The sequence below is a fragment of the Hypanus sabinus genome, chromosome 5, assembly GCF_030144855.1.
Source record: "Hypanus sabinus isolate sHypSab1 chromosome 5, sHypSab1.hap1, whole genome shotgun sequence".
Classification (NCBI taxonomy): domain Eukaryota; kingdom Metazoa; phylum Chordata; class Chondrichthyes; order Myliobatiformes; family Dasyatidae; genus Hypanus; species Hypanus sabinus.
The window spans coordinates 11,277,533-11,299,549 of NC_082710.1; the positions used below are offsets into that span (position 1 = coordinate 11,277,533).

Consider the following 22,017-nt stretch of genomic DNA (forward strand, 5'->3'; position numbering starts at 1 on the left):
GCTCTGTTCTGAGGCTGTTGATTAATACTCTCGATCCTTGTTGAGGTTGAGGGGGGCTGACGGTCATGCTCATAACAAATTTCTGATCAGCAGTGATCGAATGGATACTGCAGTGAAGCCTGACACAGGCAGTGAAAGGCAGTTTCAGATCGTGACCAACATTATTCACAAATGATTCTCTCACTGCATCTTTAGGGTATCATTAACAGCAAGTATGATCAAATTAATTGACAAGGCTCCAGTCAAGATTAGAAGACCAGTGTGAAGGGTCTAAGCCCAAAACATTGACTGGTTTTTCCTCTCCATGGATGCTGCCTGACCTGCTGAGTTCCTCAAGCATCTTGTGTTTGTTGCTCTAAGTCAGGGCTTCCCAAAGTTTTCTATGCCATAGATCCCTCCCATTAACCAAGGAGTCAGTGGATCCCAGGTTGGGAATCCCTGTTCTAGAAGATTAATTTTATTTGTCACATGTATATTGAAACATCGAAACACACAGTGAAATGTGTTGTTGGCATCAACAACTAAAAAGATCCAATGATGTGACGTGTACAAGTGCCCTCATGTTTCTGGTATAATATAGCATACCCAAAACTTGCTAACCCTAACTTGTATGTATTTGGACTGTGGAAGGAAACCGGAGCACCCAAAGGAAACCCATGCCATCATGGGGAGAATGTGCAAACTCCTTACAGACAGTGGCAGGAATTGAAACCCAGTCGATGATTGCTGAGACAGACAGACAGACATGCTTTATTGATCCCGAGGGAAACTGGATTTCGTTACGGTTCCCCCAACCAATAATAGAGTAGAAATATAGCAAAATAAAACCAGAAATAATTAAGTAATAATAAATAAATTATGCCAAGTGGAAATAAGTCCAGGACCAGCCTATTGGCTCAGATTGTCTGACACTCCAAGGGAGGAGTTGTAAAGTTTGATGGCCACAAGTAGGAATGACTTCCTATGATGCTCAGTGTTACATCTTGGTGGAATGAGTCTCTGGCTGAATGTACTCCTGTGCCTAACCAGTACATTATGGAGTGGATGGGAGTCATTGTCCAAGATGGCATGCAACTTGGACACTGTAAATCCTTGTGCTAAACGTTACTCTATCAGACCACCCCCACCCTATTTTCCACTGTAAAATAATACATAACTTCACTGAAAGAAACTGCACTAAATTAATTATTAATTGTAAACATTTATTTGCTTTAAACACTTCTCCTGATAAACCTGATTCTGATATGGGTCTCTATTGTGGACTGAGAGTGGGAAGGGAGCAGAGAGAGGGAAATCATGGTTGTGAAATGGGGGGAGGGAGAGGGGAGGGCGTGGAAAGCACCAGAGAGACATTCTGTAATGATCAATAAGCCAATTGTTTGGAATCAAATGACCTTACCTGGTGTCTCAGGGCTGGGTGTGTCTGCACCGGTGCCACACACCTCCCCAGCACACACACACACATATGTATATACTTTTGCACAGTACAGTGCTGCATTTTTATTGTAATTGTTGTGTTCACTCACCTATAATTTCTGATCAGACCTGAAACCAGGAGGAAAAATAAAGACAGTACTTGAAATAAACCTTTATTCAGTAAACCATACAACTACAAAAAATCTCAAAACTCAACAGTACATCCCAAAGCTTGATGATTTAAATTGTTTCCCCAAGAACATTTAAAATGTTGGTAAGACCAATGACCTGTCAGTGAAAGTCAGTCGGGGATTGGTTGTCAGCTGACCAGTAAGCGTTGGTTGTTTCAGAACGCTGTTACAGTAATACATAGTTTGTTTTTAATTGCACTGCACTGCACCCACAGAACAGCAAATTTCATGATAAATGTCAGTGATATTAAACCTGATTCTGATTTATTCTTAACGTTGAGATCAAGTTCCAGTTTATTATCATTCAACCACACTTGAAATCAGCAGGACAAAACACCAGTCTTCCAGGGCTGCGGTGCAAGACATACCCAACACAGCACAGTGCAAGGCACACATAGCACATTCAAGATAGCATGCAATCATATAGTCACACAAAAAGACATATATGTATATAACCCTGAGTGACATGTCCCACAAATTGATGCTGTGGTTCCTGGCAGTCCACAAATGCACGCAATCCAGCTTGTCATTTCACCATTGAGCAGTGGAGGGCAACACCAACAGGAGATGCCAGTCCCCAACCACCCAAGCATGGACACCATGCTACACTGCCTCCAGTGTTTCCTCTCCTGGACTACAACAGCAGGCAAGCCCACGGCTTGAGGCCATGCTGCTTCCCCGCCATCTATTGCACCAACAGAATACCTGCGACACCTTACACTAACAAAGTCCATCAGGGTCTTGCGATCGCACGAGTAATATCCAGGATAACAACCGCTGTTACACTGCCTGCCACCTTCACACACCAACTCCAAAGCGTTTGATGGCTTCCTGCAGCTGGCAACAAATGGTCTGCACCATTTCCTCTGCCAATGAGCAGCTCACTGATGCAGTACCCAAAGTTCTTAAAGTGAAGCACCGTGTTGTAAATGTCAAAAGGACATTTCAAAAAAAGAGAAAAACACTTTTGGCTGGCCCATGAGAGGCTGCTGCGTCTGAGCACAACGCCATCTTACTTCCACCTTTTGTGTTCGTAATCTCTTGAGTTTAGCAGTTACTTCCAATATGCTTTCACAGAGATAGAGTCAGAGAGCTCTGGTGTTGAACAGCACAGAAATGGGCCCTTTCATCTATCACATCCACACCAATCTTTTTGCCCTCATTAGGTCTGTCGTTTTTGATGCTTTGTGATGCTCAGATGTCTCAATATTTCACTGAGTATACTAGACCCAAAATAATATTTGTGCTTTGGGAAAAATGCAACGTACTAAAGGAAAATTCATTCCCCTCCAAGTAGCATAGCATTCTGACTTGGAAATAAATCACTTCCCTCAGCCCTGCTGGATCTAACTCCCTGCCCTAACAGCACATCAGAATGCCAGAATTTTTAAAAGATTGTTCAACACTACTTTGTCAGGGACCGTTAGGGTGGAGCAGTGAATAATGTCCTTGCCAGTGAATCCACCCAAAAAGGGGGAATTTTAAAAAACTTTGGTGAGAGATCAGATAGAAAATTAGGACCCGGGGAGGAGAGAGGAGAAAGTACAGCAGGGGAGGAGTGATGTTACAATGGGGCATCTAGAATGAAAAATTGGGAAGTCTAGAATCCAGGGCAGCAAATCAATAAAACATCAGCAGTGAATTAATGTGTAGGGTATGGAGCAGCCAGTGATCCAGGAATGAGGTTAGGAAATGTCCAGCAATACATTTGAAAACTAGGGCAGAAGAAAACAGCAATACTTGGGGAATCCAGTGGCAACAGAAACACAAATCTGTTCTTTATGTCCCTTGTTAAATTATTGCAAGATGCTGGCCCAAACATTATACAAACATAGGAACTCCACCTTGTAAATGTGGTATGACTGACTCAGATCTCTTATGTGTGGGAATTGTGAACATCAGCTAAGTCCTCAATTTCCTGTGGTTTTCCAGTTAACTGTGGGTAGCACAATAGCCTAGTTCTTAGTGTAATGCTATCACAGTGCTGGTGTGATGAGCTCTTTGGGCCTTTGTAGGGTGCCAGATAGCTTTGGACTCTGAAGATTTTAAAGCACCTGAATTGTTTAATTGTTATTTAACGAAAGTTGCTAAGCATTTGGAGTTTCTTGTGTTTTACTCGAGCAACTTGTTCTTTGTAATGCGGTGTCCTAGTGCTTTCTGTTTAAACTTGTTCTGTTGACTTTGAGAATCCATGTTACTTGTATTTCTTAAGCAGACACCCGATCAGTGCTAATCATGGGGTCCTAGTTTTTGAGAATGTTACGTCTCACAGTGTCGCTCGGCTTTGCCACCGATATTCTGTTGGAATTCTTATGAATAAACCCTGGTTGCCATCTTGACATTGGAGTAAGTCTTTCCTCCACACGTGAATTATGACATTGCCAGTGCTCATCGTGAGATCCGGTGACTCGGGTTTAGTTCCACCACTGTCTGCAGAGAGATTGTATGTTCTCTCTGTGTGCATGGGTTTCCTCCACATTCCAAGGATGTACAGTGAGTTGTGGGCACGCTATTTTGGCGCTGGAGTCATGCTGACTCTTGCGGGCTGCCCTCAGCACATCCTCAGCCTCTGTTGGTTGTGGATGCAAATGACTCTTCTCAGTGCGTGTTAAACACAAGAGGTTGTGCAGAAGCTGGAAATCCAGAGCAGCACACACAAAATGCTGGAGGAACTCAGCAGGTCAGGCAGCATCTATAAAGGGATTAACAGTTAAGATTTCATCAGGAGATTTCAGTCTCAGCCCAAATTGTCAGCTGCTTATTCCTTGCCATAGCTGCTGCCTGGCCTGCTGAGTTCCCCCTGCATTTTGCACTCGTCACCATATGTTGCACTGTTTCGATGTACGTGTGAAAAACAATGCTAATCTTGAAAACAAAATTTAAGAATTCCAACTTGTAATCTACTCAGATCTGTGTTACAGGGGAATTGTGAAGTTTAGCTGTGTCCTCCCTGCTCTCTGCTGTTAGAGTTAACTGAGATCTACAGTATGTGTTGCAATTAAATAAAGCCACAGCCTGCCCTATATATTTTGGCACAGCCCTGCATTTCTCCATTGTAAAGCTGAAAGCAAAACATTGGGAATCTATTAAAAGAGGCTTCGTGTTTCATGAGCATTGTCTAAATAAAACACAATGATTTGATAGGACAGCTCTTTAACACAAGGGACAATTGCTTAGAAGGCAGACGACAGTTGATAGAAAACCGAACAATTAGCCAATCCCTTTGCAAAACTAATACCAAATAATTAAATAATTCACCATTCTTATACAAAGATTCATTCTCTGGAAACTAGTTCCAAAGTAAATATTAGAACATAGAAGTGAGTGGGGAATGAGCTGCCAGCAGAATTGGATTTGATTTCAACATTTAAGAGAAATTTGGATAGGTACGTGGATGGGAGGAGTACGAAGGGCTTTGGTCCCGGTGAAGATCGGTGGCACTAAGCAGATTAATAGTTTGGCATAGTCTAGATGGATTGAATGACCTGTTTCTGTACTGGTGTGTTAAAAAAACAGAGCATAGAATGAGAATCAAAATCAGGTTATATTACTGGCATACAGTATGTCATGAAATTTGCTTTGTGGCAGCAGTACATTGCAATATATAATTAAAAATGTATAAATTACATTAAGAATATATTTGAAAAATTAAACTAAGTAGTGCAAAGAGGGAGCAAGAAGTAAACACATTGTGAGTTTGTGTTCATGGGTTCATCATCCATTCAAAAATCTGATGGTAGAGGAGATGAAGCTGTTCCTAAAAGGTTGAGTATGTGTGTTCAGGCTCCTGTGCCTCCTCCCTGATGGTAGCAATCAGAAAAGGGCATGTCCTGGGTGATGGAGGGGAGGTGGGGGTTGGTCTTTAATGAAGATGTCATCTTTTTGAAAGTATTCTGAATGCTCGTGCCCATGATGCAGCTGGCAGCTTACAACTTTCTGCAGCTTTTCCTGATCCTGTGCATTGGCCCCTCCATACCAGACGGTGATGCAACCAGTTAGAATACTCTCCATCTGTAAAAATTTGCAAATGTCTTTAGTTACATCCCAAGTCCCATCAAACTCCTAATGAAATATAGTTGCTGTCATGCCTTCTTTGTAATTGCATCAATATGTTGGGCCCAGGATTCATCTTCAGAGTTGTTGATACCCAGTAACTTGAAACTGCTCACCCTTTCCTCTGCTGATGCCTCAATGAGGTCTGGTGTATGTTCCCTCCAACATCCTACAATACTGTACAGGCCCTTCAGTCCACAATACTATGCCAACCTTATAATCTATCTGATGCACCATCAATAAATCTGGAAGACGTGAGGCGAAATATAGGCTTTTATTGGCTGGAAGAAAGAACAAGCAGCAAGTGACCACCACACAACATCCTGGAGACTGAGGCCGGGGCTGTGCCTCCAATCGCCTTTATACTGGGGTCCATGGGAGGAGCCATGGTCCGTGGGAGGAGCCACAGAAGCAGTCAGCAGGGGGGCGTGTCCAGACAGGTATATGTAGTTCACCACACTATCCTAACAGGCAGCAACTCAATGAATAAAAACATGCAGACATGGTCAAGAGGTTCATTTATTGTTGAAACCAAATGTCAGAATGGAGAAGAAATGTGATGCAAGTGACTTTGACCATTGAATGATTGTTGGTGCCAGACAGGGTGGTTGGATATCTCAAAAAGTGCTCATCTCCTGGAATCTTCATGCACAACAGTCTCTACAACTTACAGAGAATGGTGCAAGAAACAAAAAGCATCCAATGAGTGGCAGTGTGATGTGTGGAAATGCCATGTTAAAGGGAGGGGTCAGAGGAGAATGGTCAGACTGCTTCAAGCTGACAGGAGGGCAACAGAAACACAAATAACGACAACGCTACAACAGTGGTGTGCAGTAGAGCTTTTCTGAACGCACAACACAGCGAACATTGACATTGACAGGCTACAGCAGCAGACACATCAAACATGAACTCAGTGGGCACTTCATTAAAACAGGAGGTACTTTGTAAAGTGGCCACTGAGTGTATATGAAGATGTTAATGAGATGGAGGCTAATCAGTTTACTGCAACGCAGTGAGAAGATTTGCAGAATCTAATCAGTCATAAATTATTTAAATTGGCTTTCTGCTTTGAAAGTTGACACACTTCAATTTATTTGATTAATTTGACTTGATTTATGCAGAATGGTTGCTGGCATGCATATGTATATATGAATTAATTTATAGTAATGACTCCAGTGTAACCAAGTGCATTTGCAGTCCTTATAACAGAATTCAGGAACAGTAATTTGACAATGCCAGACAATTAATATTGATAGACAGAATTTTAGACTCATGTTCAAAGTGTCTGGAGAGATACAATAAAGAAATGGGACACCATGGTAGTGCAGCACCTAGCATGACGCTATTACAGCTCGGGGCATTGGAGTTTGGAGTTCAATCCCGGCATCCTCTCTGAGAGTCTGCACGTCCTCCCCGTGGAATGCTTGGGTTTCTTCTGGGTGCTCCGCTTTCCTCCCACAGTCCAAAGATGTACCAGTTTGTAGGTTAACTTATTATTGTAAGTTGTCCCGGAATTAGGCCAGGGTTGAACCGGGGGTTGTGGGTGGCACAGCTCAAAGGGCCAGGAAGTCCGATTCCACACCGTATCACTAAATAAAAATGAATAAATAAAAAGGAATTTTTTTTTTACAGGAAATAATACATGCCAGTCACGTTTATTGTCATCGGCACAAAAAACTTACTTTTTGCAACATCACAGTCACATAACACCAAATAAGAAGCATTCACAAGACAAATATAAACTATGCACTATTTTTAATGGTACAAAATTAGAACAACAAAAAATAAAGTCCAATTTAATGCTAAGCGACCAAAGTGTTGCAGAATTGTAGAGACTCGGGCCTTGCCAGTTGGTTTAAGAATTAAATGGTTGATGAGAAGTAGCTGCATTGAACCTGGTGGTGTGGGACTTCAGTTTTCTGTACCTTCTCCCTGGTGGCAACTGAGAGATGGCACGGACTAGATGCTGAGACCCTTTGATAATGGATGTTGTCTTCTTGAAGCAGCACCTCCTGTAGATTCTACTGATGGTGGAGGATGGGGTGTACGTGTTTGCGATGTACTGGGCAGAGTCCACCAACCTCTATGGCTTGTTACATTCCTGTGCATTCAAATTGCTGTACCAGACCATGATGCAACCAGACAGAATACTTTCAATAATTGTTGACCAAACTTGTAGAAGTTCGTTAGAATGTTTGTGAAGTGATTGGACTATGTGAACATCACCATCAAATTTCAGCACTTCGAAGAAAAGCAAGTGTGACTAATTGTCATTATTAATGATAACTGACTTTTCAGAGTTGGAATTTCCTTCTGGCCCTAGTTAGTAAATGTGAAATGTTGTTAAATAAGGACATATTTAAATGGATGTTTCTAAATGTTTCTGACCTCATATTCCATCTGAGTAGCCTCCAACCTGATGACATGAACATCAATTTCTCTAACATCTGGTAATTTTTTCACTTCCCCATTCCCACTTTGGCTCACCTCTTATCTCTTCACCTTGCCTTCCTCCCAATTCCCCTGGGTCCCCTCTTCCTTTCTTTCTCCTATGGCCCACTCTCCTCTCCTATCAGATTCTTTTTTTTTCAACCCTTTATCTTTTCCATCTGTCCCCTCCTGGCTTCTTATCTCGTTATCCCTTCCCAACCCTCATGGCTTCACCTATCACCTTCTAGATTGTACCTCTTCCCCTCCTCACATCTTCTGATGCTGACTTCTTCCCCCTTCCTTTTCAGACCTGATGAAGGGTCTCAGCCCGAAATGTCAACTCGTCAGTTGTTTATCCTTCTCCACAGATGCTGCCTGACCTGCTGAGTTCTTCCAGCATTTTGCGTGTGTTGCTCTGGATGTGCGGCATTTGCAGAATCTCTTGTGTTTCTGACAGATTGTGCCCTTTTGTGCTTCTTTTTCTGACTTTTACATCAACTTCATTAACATGTATTTGGAATTTGCTGTAGTATGTTGGCGTGACATGGAACAAAAACCACCATTCAACAATTATAAAGAATAATATAAAATATGTTAGATGTTAAAATACAGATATGGAATAAAATGTTCAAAGCAACACATACAAAATGCTGGAGAAATCAGCCGGCCAGGCATCATCTGTGGAAAAGAGGTGACATTTGACAAAAATGTCAATTGACAAAAATCCAAAAAAACAGTTGACATTTCAGGCCAAGACCTTTCATCAGCAGTAGAAAGAAAGATGAGAAGTCAGAGTAAGAAGGTGAGGGGAAGGGAGGAAGAAGTAGGTGATGGGTGAAAGCAGGAGAGGGGATTCAAATGAAAGTTCAAAAATTCAAAGTAAATTTATTATCAAAGAACATGTATGTCACCATATACAACACAGATTCATTTTCTTGTGGGCAAACTCATTAATAGAGTAATAACAATAATGGAATCAATGAAAGGCCACACCAACTTGGGCATCAACCAGTGAGCAAGACAACAAACTGCGAATACAAAAAGAAAGAAATAATAATAATAATAATAATAATAATAATAATAATAATTAAGCAATTAATAGCAAGTACATGAGATGAAGAGTCCTTGAAAGTGAGTCCATAGGTTGTGGGAATACTTCAATGATGGGGCAAGTGAAGTTGAGTGAAATACCAGCATGTATTTACAATGTAAACAGCATTATTTGCATATGGTAAACCTCCTTTAACCTTACTTGTTTCCTTTTTTTTCGTCCTGCATTGGGTTCTAGGGGTGATATTCCCGTACTTCCCACGACTAGGTCGCTATAATCTGAACTTTATTGAGGCTCAGAAGGCATGTCAAGATCAAGATGCGATAATTGCTTCATTTGATCAACTTTATGATGCGTGGAGAGGAGGGCTGGACTGGTGTAATGCAGGTTGGCTGAATGATGGGTCTGTACAGTACCCCATCACCAAACCCAGGGAGCCATGCGGAGGGCAAAACACGGTGCCAGGTATCCGCAGCTATGGATACAGAGACAAGATGAAGAACAAGTATGATGTGTTCTGCTTTACATCCAACTTCAATGGTAAGGAGTTCTAAAATTCCTCCTGTTTAAACAGTTCAGGTTTCAGATCAGGATCACTTTTAAAATCAAGACATATGTTGAGAAATTTGTTTTGCAGCAGCAGTACAGAGCAATATACAAAATAACTATAAATTACAGTAAGAAATACACTGTATATAAAATATATTAAGTAAAGAGTGAGGTAGTGTTCATGGGTTGGTTCATTGTCCCTTCAGAACTCTGATGATGGAAGGATTGAACCTGTTCTTGAACAACTGAGTGTGTGTCTTCATGCTCCTGTACCTCCTGCTTGACGGTAGCAATGAGAAGAGGGCATGTCCTGGGTAATGGGGGTCTTTAATAGTGGATGTCAACTTTTTGAGCCATTACCTTTTGAAGATGTCTCCAATGGTGGTTTGAGGCATCAGCTTTGAAACATGTCCTCGATGGTGAGGAAGCTAGTGCCCACAATGGAACTAGCTGAGTCTGCACCTCTCTGCAGCTTTAAATTTTGCCAAAAAAAAAGACTGGAGCAACTGTGGAGCAAATGTTAACCTTAACATTATTGTTAGATGTGAGGATTGAGCAGATTCGTGTTGATCTCTCTACATCAATAGAAAAGAAAATCGGTTAATGTAAAAGAGTCTCATAATCATCCTCATGGCTGGTTGTTAATAGATTGAGAAATTATTGCTTTTGAAAACCCTAATTACAGAATGGTAGTAATGTGTTGACTTTTTGAGATGCTGCTGTACACTGCAATATTGACTGAAGACATCAGCAGTGTAAGTGTTCTTCATAAGGCATAGGAGCGGAGTTAGGCCATGTGGCCATTGCATCTGCTCCACCATTCCATCATGGCTGAATTATTAACCCTCTCAACCCCATTCTCCTGAGAACTGTTGACGCCTTTATTAATCAAGAACCTATCAATCTCTACTTTAAATATACCCATTGACTAGGTTGCCACAGCTGTCTGTGGCAATGAATTTCACAGATTCACACATTGGGTAAAATAGTCCCTCCTCATCTCTATTCTAAAGGGACATCTTTATACTCTGAGACCATGCCCTCTGTTCCAAGACTCCACCACTATAGAAAACATCCTTGCTATGTCCACTCAATCAAGGCCCTTCAATATTTCATGGGCTTCAATGGGAACCACCCTATTTCTTCTAAACTCCAGCGAGTATTGGTCCAGCATCATCAAACATCTGTAAGACCATAAGACATAAGAGCAGAATTCGGCCATTCAACCCATTGAGTCTGCTCAGCCATTCCATCATGGCTGATCCCAGATCCTACTCAATACCATACACCTGCCTTCTCGCCATATCCTTTGAAGCCCTGACTGATCAGGAAACAATCAACTTTCACCTTAAATATACCCACGGACTTGTCTCCACAGCAGCCTGTGGCAGGACATTCTACATATTCACTACTTTCTGGCTAAAAATAAAATTCCACCTTACCTCTGTTCTAAAAGGCCGCCCCTCAATTTTGAGGCTGTGCCCTCTAGTTCTGGATAGCCCTACTATAGGAAACATCCTCTCTACATCCACCCTATCTAGTCCTTTCAACATTCAGAAGGTTTCAATGAGATTCCTCTGCGCTCTTCCGAATTTCAGCGAGTACAGGCCCAAAGCTGCCAAATGCTCCTCATATATTAACCCCTTCATTCCTGGATTCATCCTCATCAACCTCCTCTGGCCACTCTCCAGTGACAACACATCCTTTCTGAGATATGGAAACCAAATCTGTTGACAATACTCTAAGTGTGGCCTGACTACTCAGCATTATCTCCTTGCTTTTATATTCTATTCCCCTTGAAATAAATGTCAACATTGCATTTGCCTTTTTGACCACAGACTTGATCCATAAATTAATCCTCTGGGAGTCTTACACAAGGACTCCTAACTCCCGCTGCATCTCTGATGCTTGAACCTTCTCTGCATTTAGATAACAGTCCACATTATTCTTCCTTTTACCAAAGTACTTTATCATACCGTATATTTCCCATCACTGTATTCTATCTGCAACTTTTAATTATTCTTCCAATTTGTCTAAGTCCTGCTGTAATTGTATTGTTTCCTCAGCACTACCTACCCCTCCACTTATCTTTGTATCATCTGCAAACTTTGCCACAAAGCCATCAATTCCATTATCCAAATCACTGGCAAACAGTATGAAAAGTAATGGTCCCAATACTGACCCCAGAGGAACACCACTAGTCACTGGCAGCCAACCAGAAAAGGCCCCCTTTATTCCCACTCGCTGCCTCCTGCCTGTCAGCCATTCCTCTATCTGTGCCAGAATATCTCCTGTAACGCCATAGGATTTTATCTTGTTAAGCAGCCCCATGTGTAGCACCTTATCAAAACCCTTCTGAAAATCCAGGTAAATGACACCTACTGCCTCTCCTTTGTCCACCCTGCTTGTTACTTCTTCAAAGAACTCTAACAGATTTGTCAGGTAAGATTTCCCTTCACGGAAACCATGCTAACTTTGATTTATTTCATTAGTCTCCAAGTACCCCAAAACCTCATCCTTAATGACTGTCTCCAACACTTTCTCAACCACGGAGATTAGGTTAACTGACTTATAATATCCTTTCTTTTGCCTTAGTCCCTTTTAAAAGAATGGAGTTACATTTGCAATCTTCCAGTCCTCCCGGACCATGCCAGAATAAAGTGATTCTTGAAAGATCATGACCAATGCATCTGTTATCTCTTCTGTAACCTCTCTCAGGACTCTGGGATGTAGTCCATCTGGTCCAGGAGACTTATGCACCTTAAGAACTTTCAATTTGCCTAGCACTTTTTCCTTTGTAATAGCAATGGCACTCACTCCTGTTCCCTGACATTCATGGACCTCTGGCACACTACTAGTGCCTTCCACAGTGAAGACTGATGCAAAGTATCCATTAAGTTCATCTGCCATTTCTTTGTTCCCCATTACTACCTCACCAGCATTATTTTCCAATGGTCCAATATCACCTCTCACCTCCCTTTTACTCTTTTATGTAACTGACTAAACTTTTGGTATCCTGCTTTATATTATTGGCTAGTTTGCCCTCATACTTTATCTTTTTCTTTCTTATGGCTTTTTGGTTGCCTTTTGTTGGATTTTAAAAGCTTCCCAATCATCCAACTTCTGAGTCACTTTTGCTACATGATATGCCCTTTCCTTAGCATTTATGCAGTCCATAACTTCCCATGTCAGCCATGGTTGCCTGCCCTCAAACAACTTCTTCTGTGGGATGTATCGATCCTGCACCTTGTGAACTATTCCCAGAAACTTCAGCCATCTCTGCTCTGCTGTCATCCCTGCCAGTATCCTCCTCCAATCCACCTAGGCAAGTTCCTCTCTCTTGCCTCCGTAAATCCCTTTATTCCACTGCAATACTGATACATGTAATTTATGCTTCTCCCTCTCAAGCTGCTGTATAAAGTCATAGAACACTACAGCACAGAAACAGATAGTTCAAGTAATCTATCATTCTGCCTAGTTCCATTGACCTACACCTGGATGATAGCCCTTCATACCCCTCCCGTTCATGTACTGTTCCAAACTTCTCTTAAACAGTGAAATCGAACCGGCATCCACCACTTCCACTGACACTTCATTACCACTCATACCACCTTCCATGTAAAGTTCCCCCATGTACCACTTAAATATTTCACCTTTCACCCTTGACCCATGATCTTGAGTGCTAGTCTCAGTGGAAAACGTCTGCTCCGTTTACCTTATCTATACCACTGCTAATTTTGTATACTTCTATCAGATCTCCCACTATTAAATTACAGTGTTCCACAAACTCACCGCTCTTTATACAAGAATACTTATGAGATATAAGATATAGGAGTTGAATTAGGCCATTTGACCTATTGAGTCTGCTCTGCCATTTCATCATCAATAGTCCATTTTTCCTCTCTGCCTCAACCTCCTGCCTTCACCTCGTATCCCTTCATGCCCTGACCAATCAAGAATCTAGCAGTCTCTGCCTTAAATCAATGCATGGTCATGCACTTGGCAGTGGAAATAAATGAGCAGACTATTTTCTAAACAGAGAGAAAATCTAAAAATCTGAGATGCAAAGGGACTTGGGAGTCCTCATGTAGAACACCTTAAAGGTTAACTTGCAGGTAGAGTCAGTGGTGAGGAAGGCAAATACAATATTAGCATTAATTTCAAAAGGTCTAGAATACAAGAACAGGGTTATGATGCTGAGGGTTTATAAGGCACTGGTGCGACTTCACCTTGGGTATTGTGAACGGTTCTAGGCTCTTCATCTAAGAAAAGATGTGCTGGCGTTGGAGAGGGCTCAGAGGAGGTTCACAAGGATGATTCCAGGACTGAAGGGGTTATCATATGAAGAACACTTAATAGCTCTGAGTTTGAACTTGTTTGAATTTAGAAGGGTACAGGGAACCTCAATGAAACCTTTCGCATGTTGAAAGGCCTAGACAGAGTAGATGCGGAAAGGATGTTTCCAGTGGTGGGGGAGTCTAGGACACGAGTACACAGCCTCAGGATAGAGAAGTATTCATTTAAAACAGAGGTATAGAGAAATTTCTTCAGCCAGAGGTTGGTGAGTCTGTGGAATTTGTTACCACAAGCAATTTTGGAGGCCAAGTCATTGGGTGTATTTAAGGCTGAGCTTGATAGGTTTTTGACACGACATCAAATGTTAGAAGGCTGGGGAGTGGGGATAAGGAGGGGGAAAAAAGGTCTGCCATGATTAAACGACAGAGAAGGCTCGATGGGCTAAATGGCCTAATTCTGCTCCTATGTCTTATGTTCTAAGTATACGTGAAGACTTGGTCTCCACAGTTGCCCATGACAACAAATTCCACAGATTCACCACTCTCTGACTAATGAAATTCATCTTCATCTCTGTTCTAAAAGGATGTCCCTCTATTCTGAGGCTGTGTCCTCTGGTCTTAGACACTTCCACCATAGGAAACATCCTCTCCACATCCACTCTATCAAGGCCTTTCACAATCGGATAGGTTTCAGTTAGGTCACCCCTCATTCTTCTGAATGCAACTGAATACAGGGCCAGAGTCATCAAATGCTCTTCTTATGATAAGCTGTTCAGTCCTGGGATCATATTTGTGAACCTCCTTTGAACCCTCTCCAGTTTCAACACATCCTTTCTGAGATGAGGGGCGCAAACCGGCTCACAATATTCCAAGTGAGGCCTCTCCAGTGCTTTATAAATTCTCAGCATTACATCCTTGCTTTTATATTCTCGTCCTCTTGAAGTGAATGCTAACATCATATTTGGCTTCCTCACCACAGACTCAACTTGCAAATTAACCTTTAGGGAATTCTGCGCAAGCACTTACAAGTCCCTTTGCATCTCAGATTTGTGTATTTTCTCTCTATTTAGAAAATTATCAACCCTTTTATTTCTTCTACCAAAGTGCATGACCGTACACTTCCTGACGCTGTATTCCATCTGTTATTTCTTTGTCCATTCTCCCCATCTAAGTCCTGTAGCCTCTCTACTTCCTCAAAAGTACCTGCCCCTTCACCTACCTTTACATAATCTGCAAATGTGGCAACAAAACCACCAATTCCATCGTCCAAATCATTGGCATATAATGTAAAAAAGAATTGGTCCCGACACAGACCCCTGTGGAACACCACTAATCACCAGCATCCAAACAGAAAAGACTCCCTTTACTCCCACTCTTTGCCTCCTGCCAAACAGCTAGTGCTTTATCCATGCTAGAATCCTTCCTTTAAGGCTATTGGGGTAATAGCTTGTTAAGTAGCTTCATGTATGGGACCTTGTCAAAGGACTTACGAAATTCCAAGTACACAACCAATTCTCCTTTGTCTATCCTGCTTTTGTTTCTTCAATGAATTCTAATGGATTTGTCAGGCAAGATTTTCCCTTCAGGAAACCATGCTGATGATGGTCTCTTTTATCACATGCCTCCAACTACCCAAAACCACATCCTTAGCAATTGACATGAACATCTTCACAACTGCTGACACAGACTAACTGGTCTATAATTATCTTTCTTCTGCCCCTCTCCTTTGAAGAGTGGAGTGACATTTGCAATGTTCCAGTTTTCCAGAACCATTCCAGAATCTAGTGATTCTTGAAAGATCATCACTAATGCCTCCACAATCTCTTCAGCCACCTCCTTCAGAACCCTGGGGTGTACACCATCTGGTAGAGGTGACTTATCTACCTTCAGACCTTTCAGTTTCCCAAGAACCTTCTCCCTAGTAATGGTAACTTCACTCACTTCATGACCCCTGACACCTGGAACTTCCACCATGCTGCTGTCTTCTACAGTGAAGACTGATGCAAAATACTTAATTAGTTCATCTGCCATTTCCTTGTCCCCCATGACTATTTCTCCAGCATTGTTTTCTGGTGGTGTGATGTCCACTCTTGCCTTCCTTTTACATTTTATATATCTGAAGAAACTGTTGCTATCCTCTTTAATATAGCTTACTTTTTATTCCATCTTTACCTTCTTAATTATTTTTCTAGTTGCCTTCTACTTCCTATTAATTTTTGCTCTATTATATGCCCTCTCTTTGGCTATTATGGTGGCTGTGACTTTTCTTGTTAGCCACGGTTGTGACACCTTGCCTTTAAAATACTTCTGTCCTCTTTGTGATGTATATATCCCGTGCCTTTTTGAATTGCTTCCGGAAATTCCAGCCATTGCTACTCTGTCATCATCCCTGCCAGTGTTATTTTCCAAACAATTCCAGCCAACTCTTTTCTCATGCCTCTCCATTTCCCTTTACTCCACTATAATACTGATACATCTGACCTCAGCTTCTCCTCCTCAAATCTCAGGGTGATCACGTGCCCCTAAGAATTCCTTTCAATTCAATTCAAGCTTAATTATCATTCAACCATACGTGAATACTCATGAATACAGCCAAACGCGACAGTGTTTCTACAGGGTCAAGGTGCAAAAGCACATTACCAACATTCACAGACAGTAAGCACACAGAAGATCACAATGCCCACCACTTTGACATCGCAGATTCATGCATCCTGATCAACAAACCCAAAAAGAATATCAGTAAATAGTACAGCATTGTTGAATATGCATACGTATATGTAGTCCCGACCCCTCAACCCACTGATGTCATCTGGCCTCCCCCACACCCGGGAGCTGAATCGGAGCTTTGAGGCCCAGTCCTTCCATACACAACCACATATAGATTAGTAAAAGCACAAATATATATGTACCTAGGCCAGACCCCTCAGACCATTTTTAAATCCTCAGTTGCCATAACTGCGCTACACCACCCCCAGCAGAATGCGATGGCTGGGACACCTCTTCTTCGGTAGCTGAAAAGCACGCAACCCCACAGCTTGAGGCCCGAGGCCACTGGGTGCCTCTAAAAAAAATCTGCAAATGGCCCCAAAAGAGCTCATCTTCTGCCGAATGAAACCCTGGGAGGGCAGCTCCGACTCCATTCTGGTCTCCACACCACACCGCCCCCAGTGAAGTGCAGAGGCTTTGTTTCCTCTCTCCGATCAGCTGCAAACAGGGGACGCAGTGGCTCACTGCGACGGAGGACTAGATCCCCTCCGTCTGCCCCTGCTCGCATCCAGCAAACCTGTCCAGGGCTTTACGGAGCTGCAACATCACTCTGCTGCTCTTGAACTCAATCCCCCAACTAATGAAGTCCAACACACAATATGACTTAGTAACCACGCTCCCAACTTGTGCAGCGACTTTGAGGGATCGATGAATTTGGGCCCTTCATTCTGCGTGATGTGGACTTCTCTGCTGGCTTGTGGAAGTCATTTGAGTTTGGCAAAATTTATTTTTCCTCAAAGACCCTGGGATTGCAATTTGAAGTATTTGTGTTTGCTTGGTTTGGCGACAGTTACACGTTATGCAGCCAGTGACTAATAGAGATTCTGTTGTGCCATAATGTCTGTAATCCATGAGAAGCAGAAGCAAAGCGTTAAACCATCGTTACTCAATAGATAATTATTGCCCATTTAATTAGTTCGAATGTTAACTTTTCTGTGAATGAATAGATATAAAAATAGTCTGTTCAATTGCAGACTTCATGACATGCATAAATCTGGCAAGGTCGTCAAAATTACTTCTCCATAGATTACTCAACTTAGCTCTACTCAAAGGAAGACATGGGCCTGAAATAAATGTCTGAAATATAAGACAATAAAAAAAACGCAGGGAGAAGGAACCCATTGTGCCTGTGCCAGCTCCCTGCTGGGCCAATACCAAAATTAACCTTTTGTTCATTTCCATGGCTATCTAGTTCCCTTCATTTCTTCTTTCCCTTGGAAGGTGCAGTAGCATTCGTCTCAACCAACTGCCCAATCATTGCCAAAAGGCATTTAACATAAAACAATGTTCAAAGGATTCCTCCTAACCTACAGCTTCACTTTATCGATACACAATGGGTTTTATTTAAATGGGACACATCAGGACCACTGCACTTTGGCCCAATTAAGCAACTGCCCCTATTAGCCAAAGTTTCAAGGAAATAGTTTAAAAGGTATAAAAAAGAAACTATGGTTTAACTGGTAACAAATTGTGTATTTAGATGAAACACAGAACAAATTAGAATGCTACCAATACTACTACAATGCTATATAAAACTATGTATTAGTGCCTAATAGTTATCAAGGAAAGAATTTATCCAGTGTCCACTGCCATTTCTTTTCATTGATTGTAAATGAACAAAATCAGCATAGACACCTGGAGCAGATAATGGACTGCCTTCATACAATGCTTTCAATGACTGCCTCCTCCAAAACTTCATCTTCATTGTAACATTCAAGATGATTGCCAATACTTTTAAATCCTTTATACTTCCTAACTTGTGAGTTATCCTTAAATTATCCTCATGAGGATAACTTATTATCTTGTACACCTCCATCAAGTCTGCAGCCATCCTCCTTTGCTCCATGGAGAAAAGCCCAAGTTCACTCAACTTATCCTCATAAGACATGCTCTCTAATCCAGGCAGCATCTTGGTAAATCTCCTCTGCACCCACTCTAAAGATTCCATATCCTTCCTATAATGATGTGGTCACAACTTAGGATAATATTCCAAGTGTGGTGTAACAAGGGTTTTATAGAGCTGCAATATTACCTTGCAGCTCACCACTCCCCAGCCCCCAAGTCATAGTTAGGTTCACGGGGGGCATTTAGCAGGCGCCAAAGTATATCCTGGCAACTGAGGAGACGGAGCTGTATATTACTTAAAATACTGTAATTAAGGTGGAGCTTTAAAATGCCATAGCATCTCTCCTTCACAATAAAATTGTAGAACCACTTGGTACTTTCACCAAACAACTGTTCAGTTTTCAGCCTTATAATGACATTTCTGTCCGGATAAATTATGTAGAATAGATTGTTTCTACTTCCGCTATTCTTTGTCATGTATCTTCATAATGATAGACGCCTGCTGAGGCCTCCGTTGGTCAGGGTTGACCATGGATGTTGTGCCCCAGCTGCCTACGTGATACACAAGTCAGGGCAGAGTGATGTGGAGAGCAAGCTGATGCCCTGTAGCAGGCCCGCACTCTCCACGCATCTGCCAGTCAGCATTATATTCAATGTCGGACAGCCTTAGGGACTCCAGCTCCAGGTTTTTCCTTCGGGGTTCACTCCCGAAGCCTTCCCCATGAGTGGGTACAGCCTCAAGGTAGCAGAGGTTAGCGATCAGAGTTTTCCTTCTCCTAGATGAGTTGCCAACCATGGCTGACGAGCCCCATCTGCTCGAAGCAGCTGGTTTTAAGGTACCAGCAATCCACCTTCGCCCCTTCTCCTGTCAGTAAAAATGGTTCCACTGAGCTTAGCAGCTAAGCCACATGTAATGACAAGGAGCTGGACTTGGTTATCAGAGGCAATTTGAGACGCATGCCATTGGGTGCATTTAATAGGTAGTGGGAGCTTATCCCCATTACCACCCCTGACTACAACAACCTTAGGAACCAAATACCTGAAAGTCATTGTATAATCTCTTCTAAGCTAACAAAAGCTGCCAGCATTTTACAAGATTTCCGTGTATTTCCTCACATCTGACTTAATGTCCTATCATTGCTGCCGACCCAATGTCCTACCTTTAAGTTCAGCCTAGAGAGCTAACAGGAAGGAAGAACTAGCAGTGACATTAGATGCAGTGTGGAGATCCAGCTGCAGGGAAATGGCAAATAATATCTGAACTTCCAAACTCAAGAGCAAGACGAAATGTGAACTCCAGAGATTCATCGATGCTGGAAATCAGAGCAACACAGAAGGCGCACAAAGCGCTCTGGTTAATGATTTTATCAATGCTTCAAAGTAAATTTACTCTCAAAGTAATATACAACTCTGAGATTCATTTTCTGGTGGGTATACTCAAAAAATCAGTGGAATGATAACCATTACAGAATCAATGAAAGACCGCCCCACTAACCAGTGTGCGGAAGACAACTTCTGCAAATACAAAATGAAAGAAATAATAACGGTAAATAAACAAATAAACAATAAATATCAAGAATATGAGATGAAGAGCTCTTAAGTGAGGTTCAAAGGCCTGATGATTGAGGGGTAGTAATTGTTCCTGAACCTGGTGGCATGAGCCCTAAGACTCCTGTACCTTCTTCCTGGTGTAGCAGTGAGAAGAGAGCATGTCCGGGGTGGTGGGGGGGTCCTTGATGATGGATGCTGCTTTCCTGTGACAGTGTTTCATGTAGATGCTCAGTGGTGGGGCTGGCTTTACCCGTGATGGACTGGGCCATATCCTCTACTTTTCATAAGATTCTCCATTCCATATCTACCTCTTAAGTAATGAATTATTCTAACTAATTTATCAACTTTGTACTCCTCTTAGGTCGATTCTACTATCTGATTTACCGACGAAAGCTCACCTATGGCGAAGCGGTGCAGGCCTGCATCAGGGATGGATCGAAGATCGCTAAAGTTGGCCAAATGTACGCTGCCTGGAAATTGCTTGGTTACGACCGCTGTGATGCAGGTTGGCTGGCGGATGGCAGTGTCCGCTACCCAATCTCTAGACCCAGGCGTCGGTGCAGTGAAACTGAGGCAGCAGTGCGTTTTGTTGGCTTCCCCAATAAAAAGCACCAGTTATATGGTGTTTACTGCTTCAGAAGCAACTGATAATTCGTGTTAAAGCTTAGTCGGAGATGAGTATTATTTTACTTCTGCACATGTGAAAGATGTACTTTCAATAATATGAACTCATATTACCAAAACTGTGATTAAAAAAAAGATTTTTTCTTACTGTACAATGCCATTTTCATGCAAACCAAAACATTTTTTCTTTGTTGTAATGTAACATACAATCATTAAATATTGAAAATAATATAATTTTATAGGAAGTTGTACCAAGATTTAGCACCAATTTGCTTTATGTTTAAGTAGCATTTAGCAAAAGCTACCCTAAACACTGTCTGACTGTGCCTAAAGGATTGAATATTCAGGATCGAGTGGGCATGCCAAAGCTGGACATTAAGTATTGTAATATCATTCGTAACAAGCATTTCTCAGGCAATATTTTAATTTTTTTGTGAAAATTTTCAGGATTCATCTTGCTTTGTAAGCTCTTTAATATTTGGTGCATTTCTGGTGATTCAAGAACATGGAGAGAGATGATGCAATACTATTTTCTCCACAAGAAACTATTAGCTTGTCCAAAATTTAACCCTTTGATCAGCCTGCCATTGATGTTGTGTGCTTTGACAAAACCATTGATATCTAGAACTGTTTCATGTTGCAGTTAATGAATTTACCAGCAAAATTTTTATTGTTAAACCTTAATGCATGGTGCAAACTCCCCCTACACCCCGGGCAAATAATTGAATTTATCGCGCTGAATGATGAATTGTCCGAGAAACGCAGTAGCTTTTTTCTGCCTTCTTCATATCATTCCGCTGAAGGTCACCTGTGTTTCTTTAAACAGAGGACAAGCTGCCTTTGAAGGGGCATACTCTGTGAGTGTCAGTGAGTGTGTTACATCATGAAACAGTATTCAAGTACTGTTACCCACCCTTTCCAGGTCGGGCTATGCACACATTCCTCCAGTAAAGATAAATACATCAAATAAAGGACAAGTTCTGTCAGTTTCTGTGTGTCAGTAGATTTTATATCAGACACAAGAAAATCCTTTCCTTGAGGTGACAGACTTTTTCGTGAGGTTTGTTATCATTTATTAGGGAACTCCTGTAATAAGAAATCATTGATAAAATGCTATCATTTTCTTGTTCTATAGCTGAATAAGTTGCATAGATCTTATTTTAAACAAACTTTCATATTCTTTCAATAATATATTTATAAAAGGTAGAATTGCTCTTAGTTATAGCTTCTTGCATTTAGGAATTAA

At 41.7% G+C, this 22,017-nt stretch overlaps 1 protein-coding gene across 1 annotated transcript in view; it reads left to right on the forward strand.

Moving 5' to 3' along the window:
* LOC132393646 (hyaluronan and proteoglycan link protein 1-like) overlaps positions 1 to 21,761 on the forward strand; it is a 110,401-nt gene extending 88,640 nt beyond the window's left edge. Inside the window, exons 4-5 of the mRNA XM_059969058.1 lie at positions 9,379 to 9,681; positions 20,509 to 21,761. Coding sequence (XP_059825041.1) covers positions 9,379 to 9,681; positions 20,509 to 20,795 — 590 coding nt within the window. The 3' untranslated portion in view covers positions 20,796 to 21,761. The remainder of the gene's footprint in view (positions 1 to 9,378; positions 9,682 to 20,508) is intronic.
* Positions 21,762 to 22,017: the final 256 nt, after the last annotated feature.